We start from the raw sequence: 26,835 nt of genomic DNA on the forward strand, positions 1-26,835 counted from the left end.
CATTTCCTTTTCCATCTGCCAGGACTATTAAACGTTGGCCCAGAACTTACAATTTTCCTAAGTATATTATCCACCTTACGGTCACGGATTTTATAGCAGGCAATTAGAAGACCATCACGGATACTTCCTTGTTTTCTATAGTAAAAGAAAAAAACCCCATCTCTGGTGGTTGTTGTTACTGTTGACTCTCATTTTATCTTTGGTTTATAGTAAAGAACCAGGAAAACCAATAACAGGCTTCATGGGAAGGAGGCAGAAAGCACAGCCAAGACTGTGCAAGTTCTGACTCAGCTCACGAAAGGAGGGTAAAGGACAGGTGGCTCAGAGAGATTATCAGACCAGACCGGATACCAGATGGGCAGGTGGAGCGAGGGACCAAAGGCTGGTGGGAAAGGAGCAGGCTCAGAGCCCTGCCAAAAATGGGCAGGGTGGACACACAGAGAGCCACCGGAGGCTGCTACACAAGTCTCTAAGAACTACGTCAGTGATCCCACTGCAGCCAGAGATATTTCACACGTGAACATGAGACTCCTTAAAGGCATGAATCACCTGCTTCTGCCAAGGCCTCCCAAGCTGTATGAGGGGGCCTGAATAAGGAGTCGCATGAAGACTTATTTCTTGGTAGGGCAATGGTCTCCTTAGAGTGGCCTCACTCTTGCGTGCCCACTAGAATCATCAGAAACGAGAACATGAATGTTCCTGCCCCACTCTGGGCCAGATATACCAGAATCTCAGGGGAGAGAGCTCAATCACTGTGCTTTATGAAAACTACATTTCCCCTCTGTCAAATATGCAAATATTTGCCCAAAGCAGACAGCTTCCCTGTAGAAAGAGTATTCAAAATGTCGGCTAGATGATGCAACAAAGAAAAAAATATAAACGACAACAAATCATCTATTGGTTATCCCTGTGTCTAAAACATAGGATCTCACCAGGTGTGATGGTGCAGGCCTATAATCTTAGTGACTCAGGAGGCTGAGGCAGGAGAATTGCAAGTTTAAGGCCAGCCTTAGCAACCTAGAGAGGACCTAAATAACAAAACAAGACCCAGTCTCAAAATAAAAAGGAAAAAGAACTGGGGATGTAGCTCAGTGGTAAAGTGCCTCTGGGTTTGATTCCCTGTAGTGAGGGAAATATGATCTTAAGAATTAAATATTTGCTGGGTGTGGTGGTTCATGCCTCTAATCCCAGTGGCTCGGGAGGCTGAGTCATGAGGATCTGGAGGTTAGTGAGACCCTGTCCCTAAATAAAATCCAAAAAAGGGCTGTGGATATGGCTCAGTGGTTAAGTGCCCCTGAGTTCAATCCCTGGTCCTTCCCTGCACCCCAAAAAATTAAATCCTAAAAATAACTCATGAGCCAGAAGAACTGTTTGTACTTTAATGATGAGAAGATTGAAGCTTCCAATTTAGCAAGTTGATCAGAGATGGAGAGCAAATTCATACAGGAGCTGAGATGGAAACCTGGGTGTTGAACTCCAAATGTGCTTGCTTCTTAACTAGAGGGGACCCTGCAGGTTAGCACAGACATTACATTGTTTGATTCTTTGAAAAGCCTATAAGAACTTTAAGTATTTTGGGGGTGACAAAAAAATGGGATAGAAAGGTTTAATATGTGGCTTAAGGTTGTACAGCAAGCCAGAGTAGAGCTAAAAGCAGAACCGACATTTCCTGACTCTCAGCCTGCACCCTCCAGGACAGCTAACCATAGATGCTGTTCTACCATCAACCCCAGACTACTTTCAACCTGACTATGCAGCAGTAGTCTCTGCTCTTCATAACAAGTACAAACGTGTCACCATCTCCACTTGCCCACGCAACAAGAATTGCACCTCAGTTCTTGCAGCAACTTCCTCATTGCTTCTGCATGAACTTAGAACTTGGCTTTGAAAAGTGCTGGCCAGGGCAGAATGACTATGTTCATGTTCTGGAAAGATAGTGGGTGGGTTAAGATGTCCCTCCCGTTGGCCATCAGCTATGGAATCTGCATCAAATTCATTCTGCCTGGTTTGGGCTGCTGTGATTTGTGAGCTGAACAAGAAGGGAACTGATTTGTATACACACACCAAGAAAAAAAAACAAAACCAAAACCTTCCTTTTTCTTCTTAGTTCCTCAGGGGAGGAAGACAGTCATTCTCCTGTGCATGAGATGCCTGTGGTATCTAAGTGGAAGGTGCCCAAAGACACACAGAATCTATGTCTGATGACAATTCACTAAATTTATTTAAAAAGAAATGTTCAGGTATAGAGTTGGGGAAGAACATTCCATTTAGAGGAGGCAAAATTCAAGAGAAGAACGATTGCGATGCACATGTCCTGTTGCTACGTGGCTTGGGAAGATCAAAAGGGAAACAAAACCGAACAGAATCTCTGTGAAGCACCTCGGGCTCACTTTGCTTCTCTTGCATGCTTATGAGGGCCACTTGTTTTAACAACTGTTCTCGTTTTAACCTTTTAATGTTGCTTTTCAGTACATGGTGATCATGTAAGAGAGTTAACTCAACTTTAACTCTTACAACCTCTTCAACTTAATACTTACCTAAAGTTAGAGCAGTGACTTATCAATTTCTTTAGGATACAGAGTCCTGGGTTATGAAAACTAGATAGCAATATGGAAAATGCTTTTGATATGTTAGGTCAAAAATATGGCATTTATAATAGTTATGTCTGTTGGCCAAAGATATTTTATAGATATATACACGTATATACGCTTGTGTGTGTGTGTGTGTGTGTGTGTGTGTGTGTGCGTGTGTATACACACACACACACACACACACATTTGTGGATGTATCATGGGAAAAAATGACATTGGCCCAAAGCATCACTTTAAAATCTCATTTTCTAATAATGGGAAGAGAGCACTCTAGGGCCCATTTGGAGTATGTGTCTTGTTAAAGATATCTGGGGTTTCCTCTGGCATTTTCTGCAAATGCAGAAGATTCCAGAAGATGTGTTTTTCATGTTCCCTGGAGAAAGAGGAGGTACAAAAAGAGATAGGACAAGACTCAGAAGGTCCTGGTTCTGGCCCTGACTTCTAGGGATGCTGTGCATTTATTTTTTAGGATTTAATTTTTGGGGTGGTGGGGGAGGACCAGGGATTGAACTCAGGGGCACTTAACCACTGAGCCACATCCCCAGCCTTTTTTTTGGATTTTATTTAGAGACAGGGTCTTCTAATGGATCAGATGTGAAGGGACTACAGGCAAAAAACCCGGGACCAAAACCACAAACTTTGCCCACAGGGGCCAGAGTTAACCTAAGGGTGAAATAGGCTGGGTAATTTTGACACAGTCTTTGTTTGTAACTGTTCATACATATTCTACCAAAAACATACTCTCTCATTTTCCTTCAGACACACGAGACCTTCCAGGTTTACCTCTTATTTCTCTACTTTATGGAAACATGGACACCACAAATATTTCTTTTTTTTTTTCTTAATTGTGTAATTGGAAAAAGATGCACAAGAAGCAAATGCTAGCTCTCAGCTCAGGGATGGGGATCAGCAGAAGAGCGAGGGGCTGTAGTGAACTGAAGATGGCATGCCCAGTCCAGGTGACAGGATGCCTTAACTCAGGCCAGTGATGGCCATGAGGAAACTCTGGCCTAGTGTAGGGAATTTTTCCAATTTCATTTTTAAGAGAGAATCCAGAATCTACATTTTTAGATTTCTAAGTGTTGCACCTCTGAAATGAACAGGAGTTGTACATGCTGACAGGGCACCTGTGTGGAGTCCATTCAACGCCAGGGCCACCATTTTTAGGGCTTTTCAGAGTTTACACAGTCATTTATCTTTCACTCACACCCTCCTAACATGGGGCACTTGTAATCCACAGAGGAAAGACAGGGACTTACTATGGAGCTGCTGAAGGCCACAGGAGGCTGTGAGCTCTCACGGCGTCCTACAGACCTTTGTCGGGAGTGGCCTTGGATGGGCACCCGGGCACTATGGCATCTCCTCAGAGGCTGGGCACCACCTTGGCTTCGCATTGTTGCAGGGCCCTGGGTCCATCTAGCTGGGAAGGACAGGCATCGGTATTGGGTCCACTCTTCACTGTCTGAGTCCAGTTCCTTTGGGGTCTCTAGTCGCTTGGCTGCCAAGAAAGGAGTCCTGTTATCCCTTGGCTGGGCCACAGCTGGGCAGATGCTGGGCTTCCCAGGTAAGGTTGCACTACCACCAGGGTCGAGGCTGCTGTGGAAAATTGGTAACTGGACTACTGATGCTAGAGAAAGAGCGATACGGTTAATTCCCACAGATTCAAATTCTGTCTCTATTACCTTCTTGTTATGTGTCTTCGAGCTTTGACTTAACCTGTGTTTCTATTTCCTCAGTGGTTTTCAAAAAGTACCTAACTCATAGGATTGTTGATTTAATGATGACATAATGTATGAAAGTGATTAGCAAACCATCCATACCTGTTAGTAGTAGTAGTTGGTAAAAAGAGATCAGAAGTTCCCATGTAGATAATGAACTCTCACCATCGAATGGGGATATGGCTGCCTGCAGCAGCGCCTTTCTTTCTGCATGCCTCCCAACCAAAAAAAACCAAACATGGCTCTCCTGATAGTCTTTTCTTAGAACGTGTGTGCGTGGCGGGGTGGGAGTGTGGCTGAGAGTGTTTTATGGGCTACTTTCAGCCCAGATAAGATAAAACACTTACAGCCTTATCTCCTAACCAAAAACATGGCCTCAAAGTCTAAGAGATTTTTTTTCAAAATAAGTTAGCATGTAAGGAATTTTCTAGGTATGTCAAATATGACCATGTGCCTAGATCTAGACCTGTTCTGACCTGTCAGGTAAAGTGACCCGAGAAACTCCTAAAGCTTCCCTGCATAACTGCCAATCCGTTGAGACATGTCCCCAGTCCCTTCCTGACGTACACAGGCTGTGTTATGACTGTCACCAGACAGAGATCCACTGGACGGTTTCTACATGGGGATCACATTTAGCCTTTGTGAGCACATGAAAGTTGACAGGAAGTAAGAAGAGCCCTGAGGTGTGACAGGGAAGGCCACAGGATACAGGAGGCCACCTGTCCAAATGCCACACAGCCTCTAGCCACAGCCAGCTCATGTCTTTTTAGTCCTCTTCACTTAGGAAGTGTTTCCTTTCAGAGGGGGGAATGGAGGCCCTGGGCAGCCCTCGTACCATTTTCTTGGTGACAATACTCTCTGCCCATGATGGAGCAGCGCCGGAACACCATCTTGTTCTCGGTCAGCGTCCCCGTCTTGTCGGAGAAGATGTACTGGATCTGGCCCAGGTCCTCGGTGATGTTCAGGGCTCGGCACTGAATGGACAGATCGGTCTCCTCATCGTAGAGGTCAAGGTCATTGTGCAGGAAGAATACTTGCCCCAGCTTTACCAGCTCAATGGACACGTACAATGAGATCGGGATCAGCACCTGAGGGGAGATGGATGCCCGCCGAGTCATAAACCCACCTCCGGACCCACCACTAGTAGGTAGCAAAGGCATTTGATGGAAAGCTGAGGTCAGCTCACAGGATGTTCTTCGTCTGAGAAATTAAAGGTCAGTGACTTCACGCCTCCCCTGGGAAGATTCTTGGGAATCTGTGAAGGAGGTGTTTTCTTCAACCTGAGGTGCCTGGGACAAGGAAGGCCCTCACCTTTGGTTTTGAATGAGAGGAAGCAAGTAAGGAAGCCTTAGTACCTCTGTGCAGCATCCCCTGAGCCCTCTTAGATCTCTAGATCCTGCAGGGCCACCACCCATTTCTATCGGTACTCAGACCCACCGCCGATTACTGTCCACTAATTCAACACCTAATATTCATCCAGGGCTTTCTTTGCATTGGATGCTGTTCTATATCTTAGAAATGGGAGTTATCTGAACAAAATTCCTTAAAGAATTCACATTTCAGTGGCAGGAAACAAACTAATAAAGGCATATTGGGTGGCCATAGGTCTTATGATGGAGAATAGAGGAAAACAGTTGGTAGAGAGTGATGGGTGGGAGGGACTCAGACCATGACCTTTGGAGGGTGTGAGTTGTGAGGTTATCTGAGGGAGGAGAGGTCTGGGTTGGGGAGCTGGATCCGTGTTTGATGGGTCATAATGAGCTGGCCTTGCACATGCATGAGGAAGAGAGAGGCAGGAGCCAGGGTCAGGGAGGGAGTCAGAGTCCAGATCACTTGGCCCTGTTGTCTGCGCTCAAGGACTTTGGATTTCACCTTGAGCAGATATGAAATTACCGCCAGACTCTGCTGAGAACACAGGTGTGCTTGTTGACTTTTCAAAAGGATTACTCTCCTTGATTAGCAAGTGATTGAAAGTGGTTCATCAGCCCTGGTGCAGTGGCACACGCCTGTAATCCCAGCAACTCAGTAGGCTGAGACAGGAGGATCGTGAGTTCAAAGCGAGCCTAGCAAAAAGTGGGGTGCTAAGCAACTCAGTGAGACCTTGTCTCTAAATACAAAATAGGGCTGGGGATGTGGCTCGGTGGTCAAGTATCCCCGAATTCAACCCCCGGTACACCCCTACCCGCAAAAATAGAAGTGGCTCATCGATAAGAGGATCACGAAACACCCTCATAAAGCACAAGAAATCTAACCTAGTGCAACTTCACCAAAGACTACTACAACTTCTCTCATCTTTTCATTGACCACATTTTCTTATGGAGCATGAAGACTTTTTAAAATTCATTTCTTTATCCCTAAATGCCTCACATTTGGTTGATTCTCTCTGTCTTCTTCCATTTTCCCCTTTTCCTTCTCCATCTCTTAGATGTGAAGGCACCAACTCCCATTTCCCTTCTCTCTTGATGCTCAGGGGCTGGGGAGTTCTCGGTGGCTCTCAGAACTCCCTCTTCTCCTTCTGTTCTGAGGTCATTAGTGTTTTGTCTGTTCTGTTTCTGTCAAAGAGACAGGCGCGTGGGGGTCACTGTTGTAACCCTACTCTTCATAGAAAAGCCTGATAAACATTTCCCTACAGCCGTTATCTTGAGGGACCAGGTCCCCTCGACAAGCCTGGGCTGCTCTGAAATGGCCTCAAAGCCAACATTTTTAAAGCCTCACAGGAAAGCAATAGCCACCTCCTCACCTCAGTCCAGTCACTTCTCTTGTGGCCAACACTGACCTTTCTTTATTTTGCAGAGTTGTAGGAATTAGAGAGCCTGCCTACCTGGAGCAGGATGATCATCGTGAGGAACATGTAGAAGCCCCCCAGAGCCAGGGAAAGGTAGTGGCCGTCGGCATCCGGCACGTCGAAGGGAGGGTGTTCCTTAAAGTTCCGATTCCAGAGGCCGTGACCTGAGAAGAAACGGAGCCAGAGGTGAGGCAGAGTCTGCATTTAGGCCGGAAGTTGGTCCATTCTATCAGCTCTTGACCTACTCCTGGAAATGGAAGGGCTTGGGGAGAAGCCCATCCTCATGCCGCACAACACAGGTGTGGGGGTCTGCAGCTCGTCCCTCTCGAATGCGCTCTTCACGTACCCTACAATCAATCCCTAGATTTCACCATTACTGTTAAGTCTGTTTTCCTGGAGGAGATGAGCATGCGGATTACTTGTGTTCTGATGAAGACTGGTTCCCGAGGGGTTGGACACAGGGAGAAGGACGCGTGTTCCTTTTAGTTGTGTGGGTGAAAGTGTGTGGCTGGGAGTCTTGATCTCCCTTCTTCTCTCATCTACCCCTCTATCCATTTACCCATCTTTCTGTTTGCCCATTCACTCCTCCCTCAGCCAATGCTTCTTGATTCAAGGAGTCTGTCTTGGTTCTTGAGGAGTTCCCTACCAACCACCCGATGTAAAAGGACACACTGCGCACAGCATGAGGGGTGCTACGCAGAGCCTGGAGTGCCATCAGAGCCACAGCCGCTACCCTGTTTCCTTATCTGCAAAGGGGATGATAACACCCACGTCTGAGGCCTACACAGGTGAAGGGCTTCCACTACCTGCTGCAGGGCTCTCCGAACATCTCCGATCATCAGTGTGATCAGTAATGCTCAGTGATGACACGTCACGGCAGGGTCATTATAACCTACTGTGTATAAAGCTCTCAGCTCCAGGGTACAACCTACAGGGAGTTTTGGGGAATGTTGCTCTGCCCCAAGACACATCATTGCCCGGGAAGATGGGCCAGATGCCACCACACATGGCAGACGGAAGGAGACTTATGGGCACGGTGCTGTTTGAGGGTGATACTATGGAGCAAATGTTGTGTGGCACAGTGAGGGGCCCTGGCCTTTATATAGGAGCAAGATGGTAACACAGGAGAAGTCAGAAAAAGGTGTCAGGAGGAGGAGGCCTGGATGGGTCCCAGAGCCTGGACAAGAGTGTGTGTATGTATGGTGGTGGGTGTCAGGAAGGGCAGTTGGAGTAAAGAAATGAGAAACAGCGGGCTGGCGGAGCGCTTGCCTAGCATGTGTGAGGCACTGGGTTCGATCCTCAGCACTACATATAAATAAAGGTATTGGGTTGACTATAATTAAAAAAAAATAAAAGCAAACAAACAAAAAAAAGTACCCTTAGAAAAACCAGGTGGACCTGTGGTCAGGAACCCTGCAGTGCTGCTCTTTCTCACCCGGGAGCTCTCTGCTCCTGCAGGGCTGGGCTTTAATGAGGCACCCACATTGCTGTGCTGTATGGAAGCTGCTAATCTCAGAATCCCACCCCCTCCTCTTTTATCTTTCTATTTATTGTTTTGGGAACCTGCCAGCTGGATCTAGTTGCCTGTGCCTTATCTGGCTGTATGGCCTTTTAATCATTAATTTCCTTTCTCTGGAGATACAGTGAGATGATCTTAAATGTCCTTTCAGTGCTGACAGGCCTTGAAAAACCTGTCCCAAAGCAGGGTCCTGCAGAACTCTGAGGGCACAGAGGTGGCCACGTGGGCAGGTGCCTGTCCCCAGTGCTCTCCCTGCAGCCAGGAGCCACCCTTGCATGGAGTGCTACTAGACAAACTTGGGAAGTGTATTTATTGAAAACTCCAGGCCACCCCCGAGGGGTTTACCCTAGATCTGAACCCAGGGGAGGTCTTCACCTCTCAGACACTATCTCAGCAGCAGCAATGTTACATTTTCTAAGACAAGCAGAGAGCAAGCACCATCACGCTCATGGGGTTGGGGTCAGCGGTGGGGTCTCCACCCAGCCCACAAGTTCTTCCTCATGATCATCCCTGGTTCTTTTGGGGTCTCCTTTAGCATCCCAGGTATCATTATTAGATTTCAACTTAAGGGGGTGAATGGGTAAAAGCTTTACCAAGGGTCCTCTACCTTCACTCTGAGGATCAACTTAAAGACTCCAGATCACTCCTGTTCATACTTCCTGAAGTTGGCCATGGCATGGCGTGGATTCAGTCTCTGTTCTTGGCCTCGCTCTTTCCATGCCAAACAGCCAACTGCTTCCTTGCCTCTGGTGATGCGTGTTCTTCCTTGTGCTTTATGGGTGCTGTCCATGAGGCTATAGTAGCCCTCCCTCTTTCTTTCCTCACAGCTGACCACCCCATCCTACCCCTAAACTTGCCCTGTCATCTCTTCCTCCAGTGAATGCCTACTCCATTTGGGAATCAGCTCAAGCAGCTGCCTCTTGAAGACTCCATTGGTGTTCCCATGACACCTGCTTTAGGCTGAATCACGTTTGTCCTCCCCCACCCCCATCCCATAATATACAGCCTAGTCCCCAGGCCCTGTGAATACGCTCTCTCATATGGCAAAAGGGACTTTGTAGATGTGATTAAGTCATGGGATTTGAGATGGAGAGAGTCTGCTGGGTCACCCAAGGGAGTTCAGGGATATAATTACAAGTATCCTTATATAGGAGGGAGATACTGCTCCTGATGAGAGGGACAGGAAGGGACTGGAGAGGTGTGCTCTGAGCGTGAGAGCAGGTGGAGGAAGTGGCCATAAACCAGGGGACACAGGCAACCACTGGAAGCTGAAAGAGACAAGGAATGTATCCTTCCCTCAGCCTCTAGAAGGAACCAGACCTGCTGATCTGAACCTAGAAAAAAACAGATTCTGGACTTCTGACCTCCAGAACAGAACTTTGTACTGATCGATGCAGTCTGATTATTTTTAAAAGCAGTGATAGGAAATGAAGGTAGTATTCATGTGCAGCCCTCACTGAGAGGGGCAGATTGAACCAGTGGACCTGCTCATGTTTGACTCCTTCATGCTAGACAGGAGCCCTGGAGGCCCAGTCCTGTGGCCAACTCACCTTGTGAGCCTCTCACGCCCAGAGTGCCTGGGGCCCATAAGTATTTTATGAACCAATACATGACACATGATAGCCCCAATATTTACGAGCACATATTACTTTCAGGAGATTTCTGCATTTTCATTTCTTTGGCATCTGAGTCAAGTAGGCAGCATAGATTTTATTTTTTTCTGAGCCCTATTTTATAGATGAGGAAACCGAGGCTCAGAGAATTGAAGCAACTTGCGCAAAGAAACAGCTTAGTGTGCTTCCTTTCCAGAACATTCCATACCTACAGCTCCAATGAGACACATGAGGAAGAGGAGCCCGATGCAGAAGAAGATGTCTGTGTTCATGCGCCGCTCAATCTTGCTGCGTTTGTACCGGGGGCCGCTGTTGTTCAGCATGGCTTTTGTGTCATGGCCTTTGGGAGAGAATGAGAAAATGAGTCCCTTGGCCCAATTTGGTTGCCTCTGCCCTGGATCGCACCCTTGGCTTTCCTCATCAGAGCTGGGGATAAAAGGTTTCGTTTGCTAGGGAGCCTGTCCTGCCTCGGGGAGGTTGCTGAGGATGGGTGGAGGGGCCTCCCCAGTGTGCCAGCAGGTGTTCACCGAGTGTCCCCTATGTGCCAGGCGTGGTGGTGGACACTGACAGAGCTGCCATGCACAGCTCTCTGGGTACCCCTTATTTAGTAGTCAGAGACTCGTTAAGGTTAGTAGGACAAACTTGTGGCAGATGAAAGTCCACTGTCTTTAGGAAGGGCTGTCTCTAATTTGCCCAGAGGCACTGTTCTGGCCATTATAAGACAAAGTGTTCCCTTTCTGGCGAAGTTATACAAAGAAACAAATAAGAATTCTCAGCTATTAACTAATCCCATAAAATAAAGAAAGCAGTAATCAAAGGGCTGAGGCAGGTAAGGGATGCCATTAGACAGCATGGTCAGAGAAAGCTTCTCCAAAGAGGTAACATTGAAGGGAGGGAGAAAAAAAACTCTAGGCTGTGAGATTGTACTGTGCAAAGACCCTGTGATAGGACAGCGTTCGGGGCCAGTAGTTCCTGTATTTCCCTTTTTGGTTGAGCTTGAAGAGTTGGTGTTTTCTGTGCGACAGTAATAGGGACCAAAGGCCATCACCCCAGCATTGATTCCGAGTAGCCTCACCCCTAACTGGGACATTTGTATAAAATTTCATTCAACCAAAGGATGACAATATTTGAAGACTCTCCATCTTTTCCAGTTATCTCCTTTTTTTTTTCAGTAGGGAAAGGGAACAACCAGAGAGTGGAATGGACCTTTCCATAAAGAGAGAATAAATTGACATAATAAAGTCACCGTAGGAAGCCACGATTCTGAGTCCCAGTCTGGGTCTCCTTTCACCAACCTGTGGTGCCCCAGGTCACACAGCAGAGAGCTAAGAGTCAACCTGAGACATTGCCTTGGGACAGAGCCTCCTCTCTGGGGTTGCTGGATTTTAATTACCAAGCTGCACTCTTCCTCGGTGGTCAAATTGAAAAATGGCAGTCACATATTTTCTGTGCAAAATCAAAGAAAACCCATGCATCAGTTCCAGAAGCAAATGGCTTCAATGCTGCTTTGCTGGTTGCCTTGTGGATTTAAAGCAGCAACAGAACAGGAGTGAATGATCCTCAGGTTTATTAAATTAGACTCAAGTGGCTATGCTTGGGAGGAGTTCTGCAGATGAGGAGCACAGACCAAGTGCACACATAGCTTTCCACCCGCCTCAGGCTCAGTGTGTGCAGAGGGTCCTGGGACCATGCTCTTTGCCCACCTGCTCGTCACCTGCTGAGACTCTGCCTGTTATCTGGGCTAGAGTTGAGTATACAGGAAGGCCCTGTGGTATTGTGGTCAGGACATGGGCTTTCGAGTCAGAACTTGATTCTTGCAGATATTTGACCTTGGGTTACAGGGAATTAAACTCAGAAGACATGTGACTTCAGGCCAATGAATTCCTCTGCTCCTCAATTCCTTATTGGTCAAATGGGAGATGATGATCATGGGTGCATTTGGGGTGGGGGCCTGAATGAATGTAGATCAAGTACCTAAGCTAGTTCCTAGCCCACAGTAGGGGCTTGAACACTGCCTGCAGTGATGAGCACACACCTCCACACTGCATCTCTTCCTTCTGGAAAGCCCAACTTGGCCTGAGTTCTTGGCCCTATGTGTCTGTCCACAGTTTCATGAGAGAGAAGATAACTCTGGACTGTTATTCTTAACCAGTGGTTGTTTATTCTCATACATTTGGCAATGTATGAGACGTCTTTGATGATCTTAACTCAGGAATGGGGTGGTTCTAATGGCTGTACTGGGTGGGGACCAGACATGTCACTCAACACTTTACAAGAAAGCCCCTCCCTGCAAAAAATGTTGTCAATGGACCAAACATCAGCTATGCCCAGGTTGAGAGCCCCTGATCTACATAGTGATACTCAAAACAATGAGCTCCATTTGTGTGTGTGTGTGTCTAGTTCATTCTAGGTACTCTTCAGGCCTTTTCACAGATAACCTCCTTTGATCCTTACATTACTGCCAGGTAGGAACTATTAGTTCCTCTTGCATAGAAAATTTCACCAGCTCACACAGGAACATTCAGATCCACAGGATCTTTTCCCCAGGCTGCCTGGCTCTCCAGTTAAAGTCCTTTCCTACCCATTACTCATTTAGTGGTTCTTTGTCTTCACTCAGGCAGAGAAGCACAGCTCTAAATCTGTGTGGCTTTTCTCTTTCTGTTTTCTGGGGGCAGGGATTTGTGGAGAGTTCAAGTGCAGTAGGTCTACTAGATGGTGCTGAACTTCCTTGCCAAAGAGCCTTGAAAGAAGTCACCTGAACTGAAAAACACACTCCTCTCCCCCCTCCCCCAGGTAGGAAAAGCTAGCTAACTAGTGACATTAACTTTTAAAAAGACCTGTTTTTCTTTGACAACCCTAAAAAGTAAACCTTAGAGTAGATGGATACTTATGTCTATCTTTCATGTCTATCAATATGGAGTTCTACTCAGACCAAAATGAATGAAACCAAAAAAAAAAAAAAAGCAAAATACTCCAAAAGCATCCCAGGGAATGGAGATGCTTCCAGTGAATTATAGACTCTCCAGAGAGACTATTTCCTCTACAGGAAATGATGTCTTTAGTCATTCATGTAACGATAGAGATCTACTGAGCACCTACCACGCTCCAGCTGTTAGGCAATGGGGACTCACAAGAGTTTCCTTTGAGACTTTTGATTACTTTGGGGAAAGTACTGCTGTCACCCCTTTGTTACTGGAGAACAGAATTAAAGCAGAAAGGAGGGAGACCCCTGCTATGGTTTGGATGTCAGTTATTCCACCAAATGTTAGTCTTCCCTAGAGCCGAGTCAATGCCAGAGTCATGCCTTGAAACCTCCCAAACTGTGAACTAAATAAACCTCTTTTCATCATAAAGTTAGCATGCATCAGGTATTTCATTATAGTAGTGAAAGTGGAATAATAGAGTGCTCCAATCTAGAGCCATAAAATAAACAAAGATAACAGTAAAAGCATGATTACAAAACCCATAATCAAAGCCCATTGAGCTCTCACTATGCTAGAGAGAGTGCCTTTCATGTGTTGGGTCATCTGATCCTCAAGAATTCTCCAGAGCAGATACAAGTATTCTTCGCACTGTACAAAATGACTAAATTTGGGCATACAAGATGAGGTTGTTATGTTTAGTGAGGTTATTCTATAGGCCCAAGAAGACAGTCCCTCTTTACCCTCCCTTTGGTGAGTGTCACCAATCCACTGGGTGGGTGAGTGTGACCCTATCTGCTTCAGATGAGTGATAGGACTTTGGAATCTCATTATTACTTTGAAGCCTCATGTGGACTGAGCAAACAGGTGTGATCCCAGCCTCAGTTTGCTTACTTGAGGGATGGGCTGTTATGTGACTCTGCTCCTTTGAACTGCAGTGGATTCTTATGGAGTGAAGGCAGATTTCAAGGGAAAGAATAGAAGAATAAAGAAAATGTTGGACAACCGAAAGGCCCAAGGACAATGACCTGCGTAGATGACAATGCCAACAGCCACCTCCGTGTTTCTGATAGTGCAGCCTCGAAGCAGAAGACTCTCACTGCCGAAGCCAGTCCTGGTCTGGTCGGGATGCTCCCTGGGGATGACGAAGGAGAGACAGGGTGGTTTGGTGGCCTGTCCACCTGGTCACTAGTTAGTATCACAGAAGAAAAACTGTGAGTATATGTAAACCTTCTCCTCCCTCATTTTCAGAGGGCGGTAGTAACCGGGAATCCACTCTCCTGTAGGTTCGAGGGCACCTGTCATGGTTCCTAGGCCTGGGGGGGGGGCTGGACCATCAGAATGGAGTTGTCCACCCTAGGAAGTCCTCACTTACTGCCCTGTGAGGCCTGCTGTGGTGCTCCTTACGCAGCATTCACACCCTTGTGCTTGCTGCTGCCAGGAACCTGATCAACCCAAACTGGACATCCAAGTGCATCGTGGACACTAGATAGGTCTCTTTTACCAGGAGACAGGAAAGGCAGTAGGGTCAGGTAGGGAAGGGCAGTCGCCACTTCTCATTCTGAGAAGCATTTGGCCTCTCTCCCGTTCTATCCTTCTCTCAGTCTCCCACAAAATAAGCAGAATTGGATAATCGCTATTTGCCCAACTCACTGGTGGCAGCCTCTTAGTGAGGAGATGAAATCTCTTCCTTCCTGCAGCCTTGGGGAGCATTGCATCTTCCATTCCTCCAGAAACTTCTGAGTTAGACTGATTATATTATTTCCTGGGTTCTGGCCCTTAGTCTATCATGATGCCTTTACTCGGAGAATTTTTTTTTAACCAACTTTAAATATAATGCTCCAGAAACATTAAGAGGAAAAAAAATAGTTCAGACTCTAAAAGCTTTCTCTCCTTATAGTTCTTCAGTATTTCATTTCCCTACATCTGCTTGCAAGACTTTTCCATGTGTTAAGTAAGCCTCCTAAGACGCTAGGGCATGTTGTCATACCCATTTCACAGACAGGAAAACAGAGGCAAGTTTGTGGAGCTAGTAGGTGGCAGAGCAGGATTCACACTTAGGGGGTCTGGCTCCTGAGTGCTCGGCTGCAACCTAGCGTGCCTTTTCATGCTAATAATTCCTGTGTTTATAAACCACATTCACTTACTTGGCCTTATTTGAATCTTTACAGCTCTGGAAAGCTAGCAGGGTGATTGTCTTTGCTCATGAAAAAACTGAAGCTCAGAAAGGCTGAGGGTTTTTCCAAGGCCACACATCTAGTGCCTGGAGCATCGGAGGACCTGGAAACGCAGGTAGCAGACAACAACCCCTGATGAGGTTCTCACTACTCTGGGGTTCTCAAAGTGCCACCCCCTTATCTGATTCTGTGAATCTGTCAAGGAGGATGTCCTCATTTCAGGTGGGAGTATGAACCCTGTTCTGCCACTTGTCCATCCCATTTTATAACACAGAGGAGGCTTATGGCAAATGGTCTTTCATTAAATTCAACAATACAGGTTTTGGTGTCACCATATGCATTTTACTATGACCTTCTATGTATAGCAAGTGATATTAGTTTTCAAAGGTCTAGTTGTATAAATTTTCCTTTTGAAATGAATTTTAAAAATCAAGCAATTATAAATTTGGTAGGAAAAAGTATAGATTTTGATGAATATGATAAAAAATCATAAAGGCGGTCTGAGGATGACTTTTAGGATCCACGATTGCTCTATCTATCTATCAAGGAAGAGGCTAGTTGTGGATTGACTCTCGGGCTAATGAATCTTGAACCTGTCTGTCAGTAGCTTATGGTTTAAGGAACATATTTATGATGATCTGAGGAGATATCATAACAGAAGCTTCCACTTCAGTAATAACGTTCTTTTTTTCCAAAGGACAGTAGGAAAGGATTAGCTTTCTCATAACTGCTGCTTTATTGAATGCTCTTTGTTTACAGGGATGCTCTATTTAAAGGACTCAGAGACATTTCTCAATCCTGGCATTATTAACATCTTGGGCTGGGTGATTCAGTGTGGTGGGGGCTTCCTTGTGAACTGTAAATTTGGGGCAGTATCCCTGGCCCCAACTCACAAGATGCCAGCGACACAACTCCCCAGTTGTGACAACCCAAAATGCCTCCAGATCTTCCCAAGTGTCCCCTGGCTGGGGAAGAGGGAGATTTCCTCTAATTGAGAGCCACTGTTCTATAGATTCTTTTGTTTAAAAATTGCATTTTCAAATTTGACACTTATAATCTTTGATTAGATCAATAAAGGCTGTTCATCTTCTAGTTGACCTGTGAAGTCACAGGGAACACTTAAGGAGATCCACAGAAGCTTCCAGGGGAAACTCAGACATCAAACCAGTGGGCTTTTATTTATTTATTTATTTTGGTACCAGGGATTGAACTCAGGAGCATTTGACCACTGAGCCACATCCCCAGCCCTATTTTGTATTTTATTTAGAGACAGGCTCTCACTGAGTTGCTTGGTGCCTAATTTTGCTGAGGCTGGCTTTGAACTTGCAATCCTCCTGCCGCAGCCTCCTGAGCCGCTGGAATTAGAGGCGTGCACCACTGCACCCAGGGACCAGTGGGTTCCCTCATGAATAAGGTGCATGGGCCTGGGGACATTCTCCTCGCCTAGCGTGGCCAGGATGCAGGACCACATCAAGAGGGCCCATTGTCCATGGGTTGGCTATGGGACTGACCAGTTGGGCTTTCAGGATCATCCGTGGAGCTCAGGCCGGTGGGGGAGAGTCGGCTCTCTGGCAGCAGCAACCAGGGAGAGGAGATGCTGGGGTTGAGTGGACCTGGGACAATTCTGTCCCCAAATCTCTCTGATTAAGATGGGCCAGAGCCTAGGTTAAAAGCTGAGAAGTTCAGCTGGACAGAAGGTATTTGAAGGAGACAGAGTCTCAGAAACCCATCCATGAGGCTGTTCTCTACGGAAATGAAAATGACTTGGGATGAACCAAATCCATAAACCACAGGTGCGAGGAGTGCATTCCTTGCCAGGGCTAGTGACAAGCTCTGCCTTGCCAGATGCCTGCCATGAAGTCCTCCCTGTCCCCAGCTCTCGCCTTTCTCTGCCTGTCTCCACCAGCCCTTCCTGTGTATTTAAAAAGCAATTTGCCTTAAAAGCTGCGGTTTCTCCTGCACTGTTCTTAATCTTTCACTTCTCACATTCTCCCTCTTGACATCCCAGGCAACCCGAGGAAATGCGAATGGAGAGAAGCACAGAAGTCTTCTCAAGCTCATCCCAGGCCTGTTGGTGAGAGGCTGGCATGACTCTGTGATGTAGGACAGTAGAAACATTTCAGGGTTGGAGTCTGAAGAGCCATATTTAAGTCCTGGCTTTGTCTATACCTGCTTGAGTCTTTGGTGCATCTGGACATCTTGGTGCATCAGACTCCCCATCTGAAAAATGGGGATCATGACACCTGCTTCCTTGGGTTGCTGGGAACATTTAGATGACGTGTGAAGTGCTCTAAGAACTGTTCTAGCACTGTAGAAGGCAAGTACTCACATTTGTTACCATTGCCCTTATTTTGCAGACAGCACAGTAGTCTGATGTGGAAGCAGAATTACAGTAAAATTTTTAGACTGAACCAAAGTGGAAGAGTGGCAGTAATTGCAACTGCAGCATACCAATAGATGAGCATTTATTCTTTGCCAGTTGCTATGCTGAGGGCCTTGAAAATGATAACTTAATTCATGGAAAAGTCTATGACATAGATATTCACTTGACAGATGTGGAAACTAGGGTTCAGGGAGGTTAATTCATTTGCCCAAGCTCACACAGCTTATAATGGGAGAACTCCAATTCAAGCCCAGGTCTGTCAAAACTCTGAGGTCTCCTTTCTTAACTATAATCCATTTTACTTAAATTATCCTTTCCTCCCCCAACTCCAGAGCATGATCTTCATTGTGATGCAATTTCACTAAGGTTCTACATAAACCTCTGGTGAATTTCACCTTGACATTTAATGAAGGTCACTCAGGAAAAAAAAATCCAACTTCTCTCTCTCTAATCTTCCTTTATGATAAAAAATAAAATTCCTCAGGATCCAGGTGCTTATCTGTTTGAGCATTGCAAGAAAACACATTTCCTAGCTGCAGAGGAGACATTTGCTAGCAGACCGGAGGCACTAGATACTTACATGTAACCCTTAAATTTGTTGAGGTGGTTGTTGGGTTTCTCACACACGATGGTATTGCAGAAGTGCTCTGGTTGGAACTGCAGCTCCTGAGAGAGACAGAATTCTGTGAGGTTATTAAGTCCTACTGATTTAGTCTTAATAGGATCATCCGGAGAGCTAATCACTACTAGAACCATCACGAATAAGGTGATTCCTGCTTTGTCACACAGTGACAATTGCAACGTGTAGGAAGCAGAGTTAAATCCTCATTAAGGAGGAGAAAGTAGATATGAATGGAAAGATGGGTGCAGAGCCCAGGAAGACCTCTGCACTGACCGTGTTTCTCAGGCAGGCCTGGGTTCCAGTCCCCAGCCCAGTGCTGTCCAATAGAACCTACTCCAACCATGGACACGTACATTCTAAGGCTGTGTTGTCCAACACAGAGCCGCCAGGCACATGTGGCTATTGAACACTTGAAACATGTAGCTATTGAACACTTGAAGCTTGACCCAGGAATTGGTTTTCAAATTGAATTTTCATTAAAGTCAAATAGCTACCTGTGGCCAGTGGCTAATACATTAGGCAGCACAAAAATAGATGATCAAAATGAAGGGGTCATAAATCACACTACCTGGAGAGAGCCACAACTTATATGTTCATATATATATATATATAAAATACTTCTATGGTGTTAAAAGATATATTCACACATATGCATGCCCACAGGTACATTTATGCATTTCAAAAATGAGTTGGTGCTCCTGTATCTTGCACATTTTTACATGCTACAAATTTTGTCTATGAAGATCTGAATAGAAACCTATTGTGTGAATGTGCCCTATTACCTGTAAAAGCATTTCACTATTGAATAGTTACATTGTTTCAATTCATTTGCTATTCTAAAAATACTGTGAAAATAATAGCTAACAAAGCAAAATAAATCGAATTTACCAGACTCTTAATTCTGCCTGACCCTGTGATGAGATCTTTACACTTTTATTTGTTTGGGGGCTTATAATTATCCTACGAAGCAGAAACTTTTATCGTCCCCCCCACCTTAAAGTTTGGAAAACAAAATACATGTATAAATACATGAATTGGCAAGAACATACTTTATACACAAAGATATGAAAAATCGTGCTCTATGTGTATAATAAGAATTATAATGCATTCTGCTGTTGTGCATTTAAAAGAATAAAATTAATTTTAAAAAAAAGGTAAGGGAGGTTGTCCAAGGTCATACCATGAGTGGGATTTGAATTTAAATCTAACTGTAAAACCTCTTCCTGGGGAACAAACTTGTAGCTAAGTATCTAAACATATTCTCAACTCTGCTTATTAAAGGCATTTTAGTTGTACAAGATTTTATGATATAATGGGTAAAACTCAGTTAGGGGTGAAGAACTGTTTCTAACTCTACACTCCTGGTTGACTCATTCTAGGTTCAACTCTTCAGTCTCAGTTTCCGCATTGATTAACACCACCTGCCCTGCCTGACTCACGCCTCAGAAGAGAGAATCTGGATGGAAAAGTTTGGAAATGTGGAACAAACGGAATGCAGTAGTTCTGTCAGATTGGAAATGCTTACCTGAGCAGAGCTTATAGCACTAGGAATGAATTTATCCCTAGAGTTTCAAGGTACAGCTGTTCAAAAGGGCAGATTGATTTGGAGAAATGATAGCGTTTTCTGCCTTTGTGTAAATATACTCTCCATTGCATCTGCGACGGTGCCAATATAAATAAGCTCTCTACTCACTTGAAATAAATTACCCATCCAGGAGTTTCTAAAAATATGGCCCCCTTCCCTCCAGGAATCGATCCTTTCAGGGACAAACACTTGCTGAGTTCTGAGATCGACAGATCATGCTGTAATTTGTTAGCTTTCAGACCCCTGATTAAGTCGTGTGCTCACTTAGAATTTTTTTTTTAGTTGTTGATAGACCTTTATTTTATTTATATGTGGTGCTGAGAATCAAACCCAGTGCCTCACATGTGCCAGGCAAGTATGCTAGTGCTGAGCCCCAGCCTTCATGTGCTCACTCTGACCCATACCATTCAGCTCATCGCTGGGTTTCCACATCCAGACCCATTTCACAGATGAGTGGCAGTCAGGAGCCTTCTGCAGTGACTGAGGTCACACTGTGCTTTCATCACACTCTGGATCCCCAGCCAAGGTGAAGTTAACTCTCTGCCTTCCTCCTGAGGCCTCCCTTCCCTGGTTCCTGCTCTCCTTTCTCTCTAGGCACCAGCCTGGGTCTTCTGCCTTTCTCCATATCAAGGTGACTTTGCTCTCTCTAACCACCTGTCGCCTGGCTCCTTCCTTCCCTCTGCATCACAGACCCTGGAGAAGGGTACTCATGCCCTCTTGCTTTTGAGGATTTGCTGGAGCTCCCTCCAGGGAGGTTGCTGGGACACAGCCCGGGGATGGGAGGAACCGCAGTGCCACACGAGATCTATCAGTCTCTTATCTAAGGTGCTGCCCTTTGGTGAAGTCTCACTGATTGCCAGGAAGGCACAGGGAAGACTGTATGTCCTTGGTTCTTTAGGGCAGACTTACCAATCCTGAGCCCTTTGTCCTTGACACTTGTCATTAAGTTACCACGGTAGCTTTAAGAGGTTTGGACAAAGGTACAAGTGGAGACTGAAGTCAAGTCTTGTGGTTGTTGAGTAACAGGCTGGGATGGCAACTCGCATCATTGAAATCCAAAGCTAGTCGTCACCATCATCATCACCTTGATTATTCTTCCTTCTCTTCCTGCTCTTGTCATTATTGTCAGATTTGATTGAGTGCTTGGTAAAAGGAACTAAGTATTTTATACATGCTCGCTTCTTTAATTCTTATGATTAACTATCACATAGTTTCCATTATCATCCTGTTTTACAGATAAAGAAACTGAGGCTTAGGAAGAAACCCTGCTTTCCCCAGTGTCTTTTGGCCAGCAGAATAGGAAGACAAATTTCGAACAGTATGGTGTCTGCTTTCTTGACCACAGTGTCATTGGGTGTATGAAGGAAAGGCTAGCGTGAGTTCTTCGCTTGGCCCTGTTTCCTTTTCTGGTTTTATTTCCCACCTCCTGTGAATGAAGTGCCTGATGTACTAAGTGAATCCATTCTCCATAGAAAATACATTAAATGGCCATAGTACTCAGTGCAATGTTGCCTTTTTCAAACACATTTGCTTTTTAAAGTAGGGTACCCATGACGGGTATGCATAGAAGTTAAGGCACTAATTTGCCTAGAAAACATTCTCTTAAGGATTGCTTTAAAATTTAGTATTGAAGAGGCGATTTTGTTCCAGTTCTCCTATGAAGCCCACTCTAATCCCCACAGACCCTTTTACTCCACCCCATCAGAATTGATTGCTCTTTTCTGGGTGCAAGCTTTATGTCTCTGTTTAACACACCTGTGCCTAGGTCTAGTAGACCATCAATCTTCTCTGGGGTGGTTCCTGGAACACTTTATTTCAACAGATACACCATGAAGATTTGTTAAAGTGGAGTTAGTTTTGGAGAGCATGATTCTAGGAATGTACATCTTGAAAGTTGATGGACGAGGAGATAGAAAGCAGGCCTTGCTGTAAAGACGGACCCACAGTCTCAGGTCTGATCTTAATTGATATGAAGGAAGGTGGTCACTTCTTTTATGGGAATGCATTTTGGTTCAGCAAATAAAAAACATCTTCAAAATCCTAGATCCCACTCATTCATTCATGAGTTCAAGCGTTTACTGAATACCCATGTTATACAAGCCAGGAGAGAAGGAGGAAGAGATTAGAAACCAAATGAATTACTGGAGTTATAAAACACTGCAGTTCCCGGTCTTGCTTAGGTGTGTCCATGGCGGGACCTCTGAAGGCCAGGGAAAGTGAGCCAAAGGTCAGGGTACGATAACTCCCCAGGGTTGAGGTGCTCCTGGCTGACCTGTGCCCCAGATACAGCCTGAGACTCTGGGAAGGCCAAGAGGAAACCATCAGACTGAGATAGATCCAGGTCACCAGAACAGGCTATTTCCCTGGTGCTTGCCTCAGATTGTACATTTGGGGCTTGCTTTCCACTATTTTTCACAACTGAATATCAAGTTAATCAATAAATTTGTGGTTAAATAATAATGTGCACCCATGGTCTTTTGAAGTTTTTTCCTGCAGTGGGTCATTGTTTGCTGCCTGCCTGCCTCCCATTCCACTCTTCCTGCATAAATATGCTTTGACTTTCTTTGGGGATGTACCTTCCCTCCTTGGTTCATAATCTTGAGGGGATTGTAAGTCCAGAAGCCCAGACCCTTAGACTCTCTCCACTATTAGACTTTGGATTCTGTGTAATGATTCCAGGAAGGAATCAAAAGAATACGACCATCAAATGATTCCTGGTACTACTAGCCTTCCACTGCCCTCAAGTTTCCTGGTTCTTATTTCTGAGCCCGGATCTTCAGCTACCTATGATTCTGTAAGTCATGTGTGCATTTCTCCCCTTTCCTACCACACTCTTACCAATATTCCAGTTTGCTTCAGTTAAGCAGAATTGCTTTTGTTTCTTTTTTTGGGAGGTGGAGTACAGGGATTGAACTCAGGGGCACTCGACCACTGAGCTACATCCCAGCCCTATTTCGTATTTTATTTAGAGAGAGTCTCTCACTGAGTTGCTTAGCACTTCGCTTTTGCTGAGGCTGGCTTTGAACTTGTGAACCTCCTGCCTCAGCCTCCCAAGCTGCTGGGATTACAGGTGTGCACCCTTGTGCCAGCTGCTTTAGTTTATTGCAAACAGACTCCTAATCAATACAGCATCTACTCAGTCCGACAGGTATATTAAATATTTTCCTATGGTGGTGTTTGGTAAAATTGCTTTTCAAAACGGCTATCCCTTATTTACTCCTTATTTATGAAGTGTTTGAAACTGATTAGCCCCATTTTATTGAGGTGAAAACTGAGCACTGATTATGATAAGTAACTGGCCCAAGGTCACTCGTCTCAAGAGAACTCAGTTTTGTCTCATTCTAAAGTTTGCCTTGTTTTTCACTTGCTGCATTTAGTGCTCCCTGCCTAGATGATCTGGGTCTTAAATGTTTTATTCCTAAATTTTCTATATTGGCAATTCTCTTGCTCTTTTAAACTTCCATTTTCAAGGTTGAGGGTTCACTTCTCAGGAACCCATCTCTGTTCACCACAGACCTGAGCAGTCTTTTTTTCTTTGAACCTCAACAATTCTTAATATCCAAGCAGTCACTTGTAATATCTTACATTTTAAACTGTCAAGTACTTATACTTTCTATAAGTCAGTTGTTTTTCAACTGGTAGACTAAGCTATTGTAGCTTATCCACGAATTTCCTGTATGAACTAAAAAACTGAGTAAAGTAAGACTCATACATATACTGCTACTTTTAAAATTTCTTCAGGAATTCTTGAGATTAGTAAATTACAAATATATTTTTAAAGGCCACCAAATGCACAGTAGCTTTTCCAAAAATCAAATTTCTTAAATAATGAACAGCACTACTTAAAAAAAAAAAAAAAAACAACTACATAGTCATAGAGGATCTCGACATTACAAAGAAAAGTGACCCACAGTGAAATTTCTATAGAACTGGAAGAACACCTTTGATCACCATGACAACCCCTCAATGGATACTAAAATGATTTGTTGATCGAAGAAAGGAAAATCAGCAAACACCTCTAACACGGAGTTTTTCCTGTAAGCCAAGGATATCTGGGAAAACGAGGAAGGGAACTGTGAGGGATCATGCTTTTGAGCAGCTCTGAGTCTGTTCTCTGCGATCCTTGGGTGAGAGGACTACAAGAACCACCTGTGCCCACCATGAGGATGGCAGGTGGTGCAGTGACCCTCAGCCATGGACTGCTCACCTGGACCACCCCAGGTCATAGGAGTTACAGGACAGGCAAGCAGCACCCAACAAGGTAGTGACACACAGGGATGGTATGTCACGATCCTGTAGTATGTGCTGAAAACTCAGAAGACTACTTCTTACAGGGTTTTTTTTTTTTTTTTTTCCATTACCAGCTTGTCTGATACAAATATTCTTCACACCTTAGCTGCTGACTCTTTCTTCCTGGAATATAAATTAAACAACACCATGATTTCTGAAAATGCAATCTGAAAACTAATGACAGCTACCCAGCACTAGATAACCTCTCTGCTTCCTGGTTGGTGAGAATCCTTTTCAAGATAACACACAACAGAGTGACTGCCAGTTACCCTCCTCTGGCTCTGGATGAGGAATGATCCAGGTATTCAATCAGCCACAGGGCCCCTGCTGCCCAGCCATCTGCACAAAGCACACAGATTGGACTGGAGGGTCTGGTGAGTGGGACTCCATCTAAGGATTCCATATAGTCTGAGGTCCCTTTTTGTAAGTGGACAACTATTCTGTTTCATATTCAGGGCTGAGTAATCTTGAGATCTTTTTAGGACATTTTCCTAACATATAAGGCATGAGTTTGTCATTCAAAACTGACACATGTCATTTTCTTTCTCTCTCTCAGTATTGAGGATTGACCTAGAGGTACTCTACCACTGAGCCACATCCCCAGTCTTGTTTATTTTGAGATAGGTTTTTGCGAGTTGTTGAGGCTGGCCTTGAACTTGCAATCCTCCTGTCCTAGCCTCTGGAGTAGCTGGGATTATAAGCATGTACCACTGATCTTTTTCTGTCATTTCCAAGAGGATGTTCCTGATATTTTTTCTGTCATTTCTAAGAGGAATTATTAGTAGAGTTGTTTGTTAACAATGGTCTGTGTAATTTCACAGCTTGCTTGTCTCTTGTTTACTCCAGCACCCCTAGAGTATGCTACGGACCCACCACATAGAGAGCCACGTAGAGGCCATACATAAAGGGGTGAAAGCTTGAATGGATGAGTAGACAAATAGCAGGATGTCTAAAATATGGGCATTGGTGCCTTACATGAGTATTACACAGACAAATCTTTTCTGTGCCCATTTTTTTCTTCCTTGGCATGACTAAGAAAATAATATGAAATCCAATGCTTTTGTCAAAGAGGTGGCAAAGAAGAAAAGCATGAACATACTTTATATACAGAATTACAAAAAATTGTGCTGTGAATGGATAATTATGAATGCAATGCACTCCACTATTGTCATATAAGAAAGAAATAAATAAAAAAGAAAGAAAAGCATGAATTTCAGTTTTGAGGAATCATAAGAAGTTGTTGTCGGCAGAAGGTGTGATCAGGATGTGTCACCTCTGCTGGTAACAACCAAACTCCCTGCACGGTGTCTGCCACAGGAGGACCTCCTAAGATGCTAAGTGAATTTCTTGAATGGATTCCAACAGAGATGAGAACAAAGCCTATGGGAGCATGAGGAAGGAGGAACCCTGGTGCACAGTACAGAATGTTGCCCAGGCAGAGAGGGGCCAGGGAAGAGCCCTTCGGGAAGAGAAAGAGCTCTAGTGGCTGCAGGGGAGACACAGAAGATATTTAGTCCCCCTCCTTGAGGATGGATGACTTTGTCCATATATAAATTAGGCTTACACAGTCCCGGTATGTAATAGGTATATTGGATACTTATTTCTGCACTGCTCAGAAATCTTCCACCCCATAGATCAAATTCTACTATGAAGTTCAAGTTGTGGATTGCCACTCACAGAATCCTTCTCCTCTGGCCAGAGCTAATAGGCCTAAGAGTGGGCACATGGTACCCGTCGGGCCATTCAGCCTTTTACTCTGCAATGTTTTATTTTCAATCTAGACATCACGAAAGGTTCTTCATCCCTCTATGGGTTAAGCTATAAACACAGCACTGTTGGTCTGAGAGGTCGGGGCTAAACATTGAGAGAAATGCAGATGAGAGACGGAGATTGTACTGGTGGATTCTTACTTCCTGGTTGCACAGGACCATAAGGCTCCCCTCTGCCCTGTATTCTTCCAATTAATCAATCCCCTTTTGGTCCAAGCTACTTTAAAGCCAAGTTCTGTTATGTACAACTAAGTTTTGTCTAATCATAGATTGATATGATTATCATTTGAGACAGCAAATATTTCCCATACTGACTTTAAATATCCACTATTCTTAATGGTTAAGGTGGTGATGGTCAATATGAAAATGTGAATGTGTTATCTTGAGATATGGAAATAGTAGGAAGGAGGCAATTTTTCAGTTATCATCCATATGCACCTTAGTTTGATTACATCTTTCATATAACCTAGCAGAGCTTCCTTATAGGGCCCTGGAGGGATACAAGTGGAAAATGATTTTCAGTGGAAATGTACAAATAATGCTAAACACTGGGAAGAGGGACTCTTCCCTTCTACAATGTACATGTGTGTGTCCACACCCCAGTAGGAGACTGGAGAAGAAACTCACTAAGAGGAGGACAGAGTCCAGAAGAAATGATAATGGTTTTTCGTAGAGTTGTTTCTTCACCATAAAATTATTAGTTATCCTAAACAATTATAACCTAGAACTTGGATAGCTTCAGCATACTCATGTACGTGAAAATGATGTTCATTTGAGAAATAAAAACTACATTTAAAAGGATGTAGTTTATCAGTGGGAAAAACAACCAGGATCATCAGAATTGAGTTCTGATTCTGACTAC

At 44.7% G+C, this 26,835-nt stretch overlaps 1 protein-coding gene across 3 annotated transcripts in view; it reads right to left on the reverse strand.

The window, feature by feature from the left end:
- The window catches only part of Atp10b (ATPase phospholipid transporting 10B (putative)), a 110,149-nt gene that overhangs the window by 57,783 nt on the left and 25,531 nt on the right, over positions 1 to 26,835 (reverse strand). For 2 of the 3 annotated variants that reach the window (XM_026395378.2, XM_077797701.1), the window contains 6 exons: positions 18,288 to 18,373; positions 14,176 to 14,282; positions 10,435 to 10,566; positions 7,131 to 7,258; positions 5,145 to 5,397; positions 3,851 to 4,089 (listed from right to left, as the gene is read on the reverse strand). In XM_026395378.2, the coding sequence (XP_026251163.2) occupies positions 3,851 to 4,089; positions 5,145 to 5,397; positions 7,131 to 7,258; positions 10,435 to 10,566; positions 14,176 to 14,282; positions 18,288 to 18,373 (945 nt within the window). The remainder of the gene's footprint in view (positions 1 to 3,850; positions 4,090 to 5,144; positions 5,398 to 7,130; positions 7,259 to 10,434; positions 10,567 to 14,175; positions 14,283 to 18,287; positions 18,374 to 26,835) is intronic. The other variant, XM_077797699.1, reaches the window with a different exon arrangement.

The sequence above is a fragment of the Urocitellus parryii genome, chromosome 1 (assembly GCF_045843805.1).
Source record: "Urocitellus parryii isolate mUroPar1 chromosome 1, mUroPar1.hap1, whole genome shotgun sequence".
Lineage (NCBI taxonomy): Eukaryota > Metazoa > Chordata > Mammalia > Rodentia > Sciuridae > Urocitellus > Urocitellus parryii.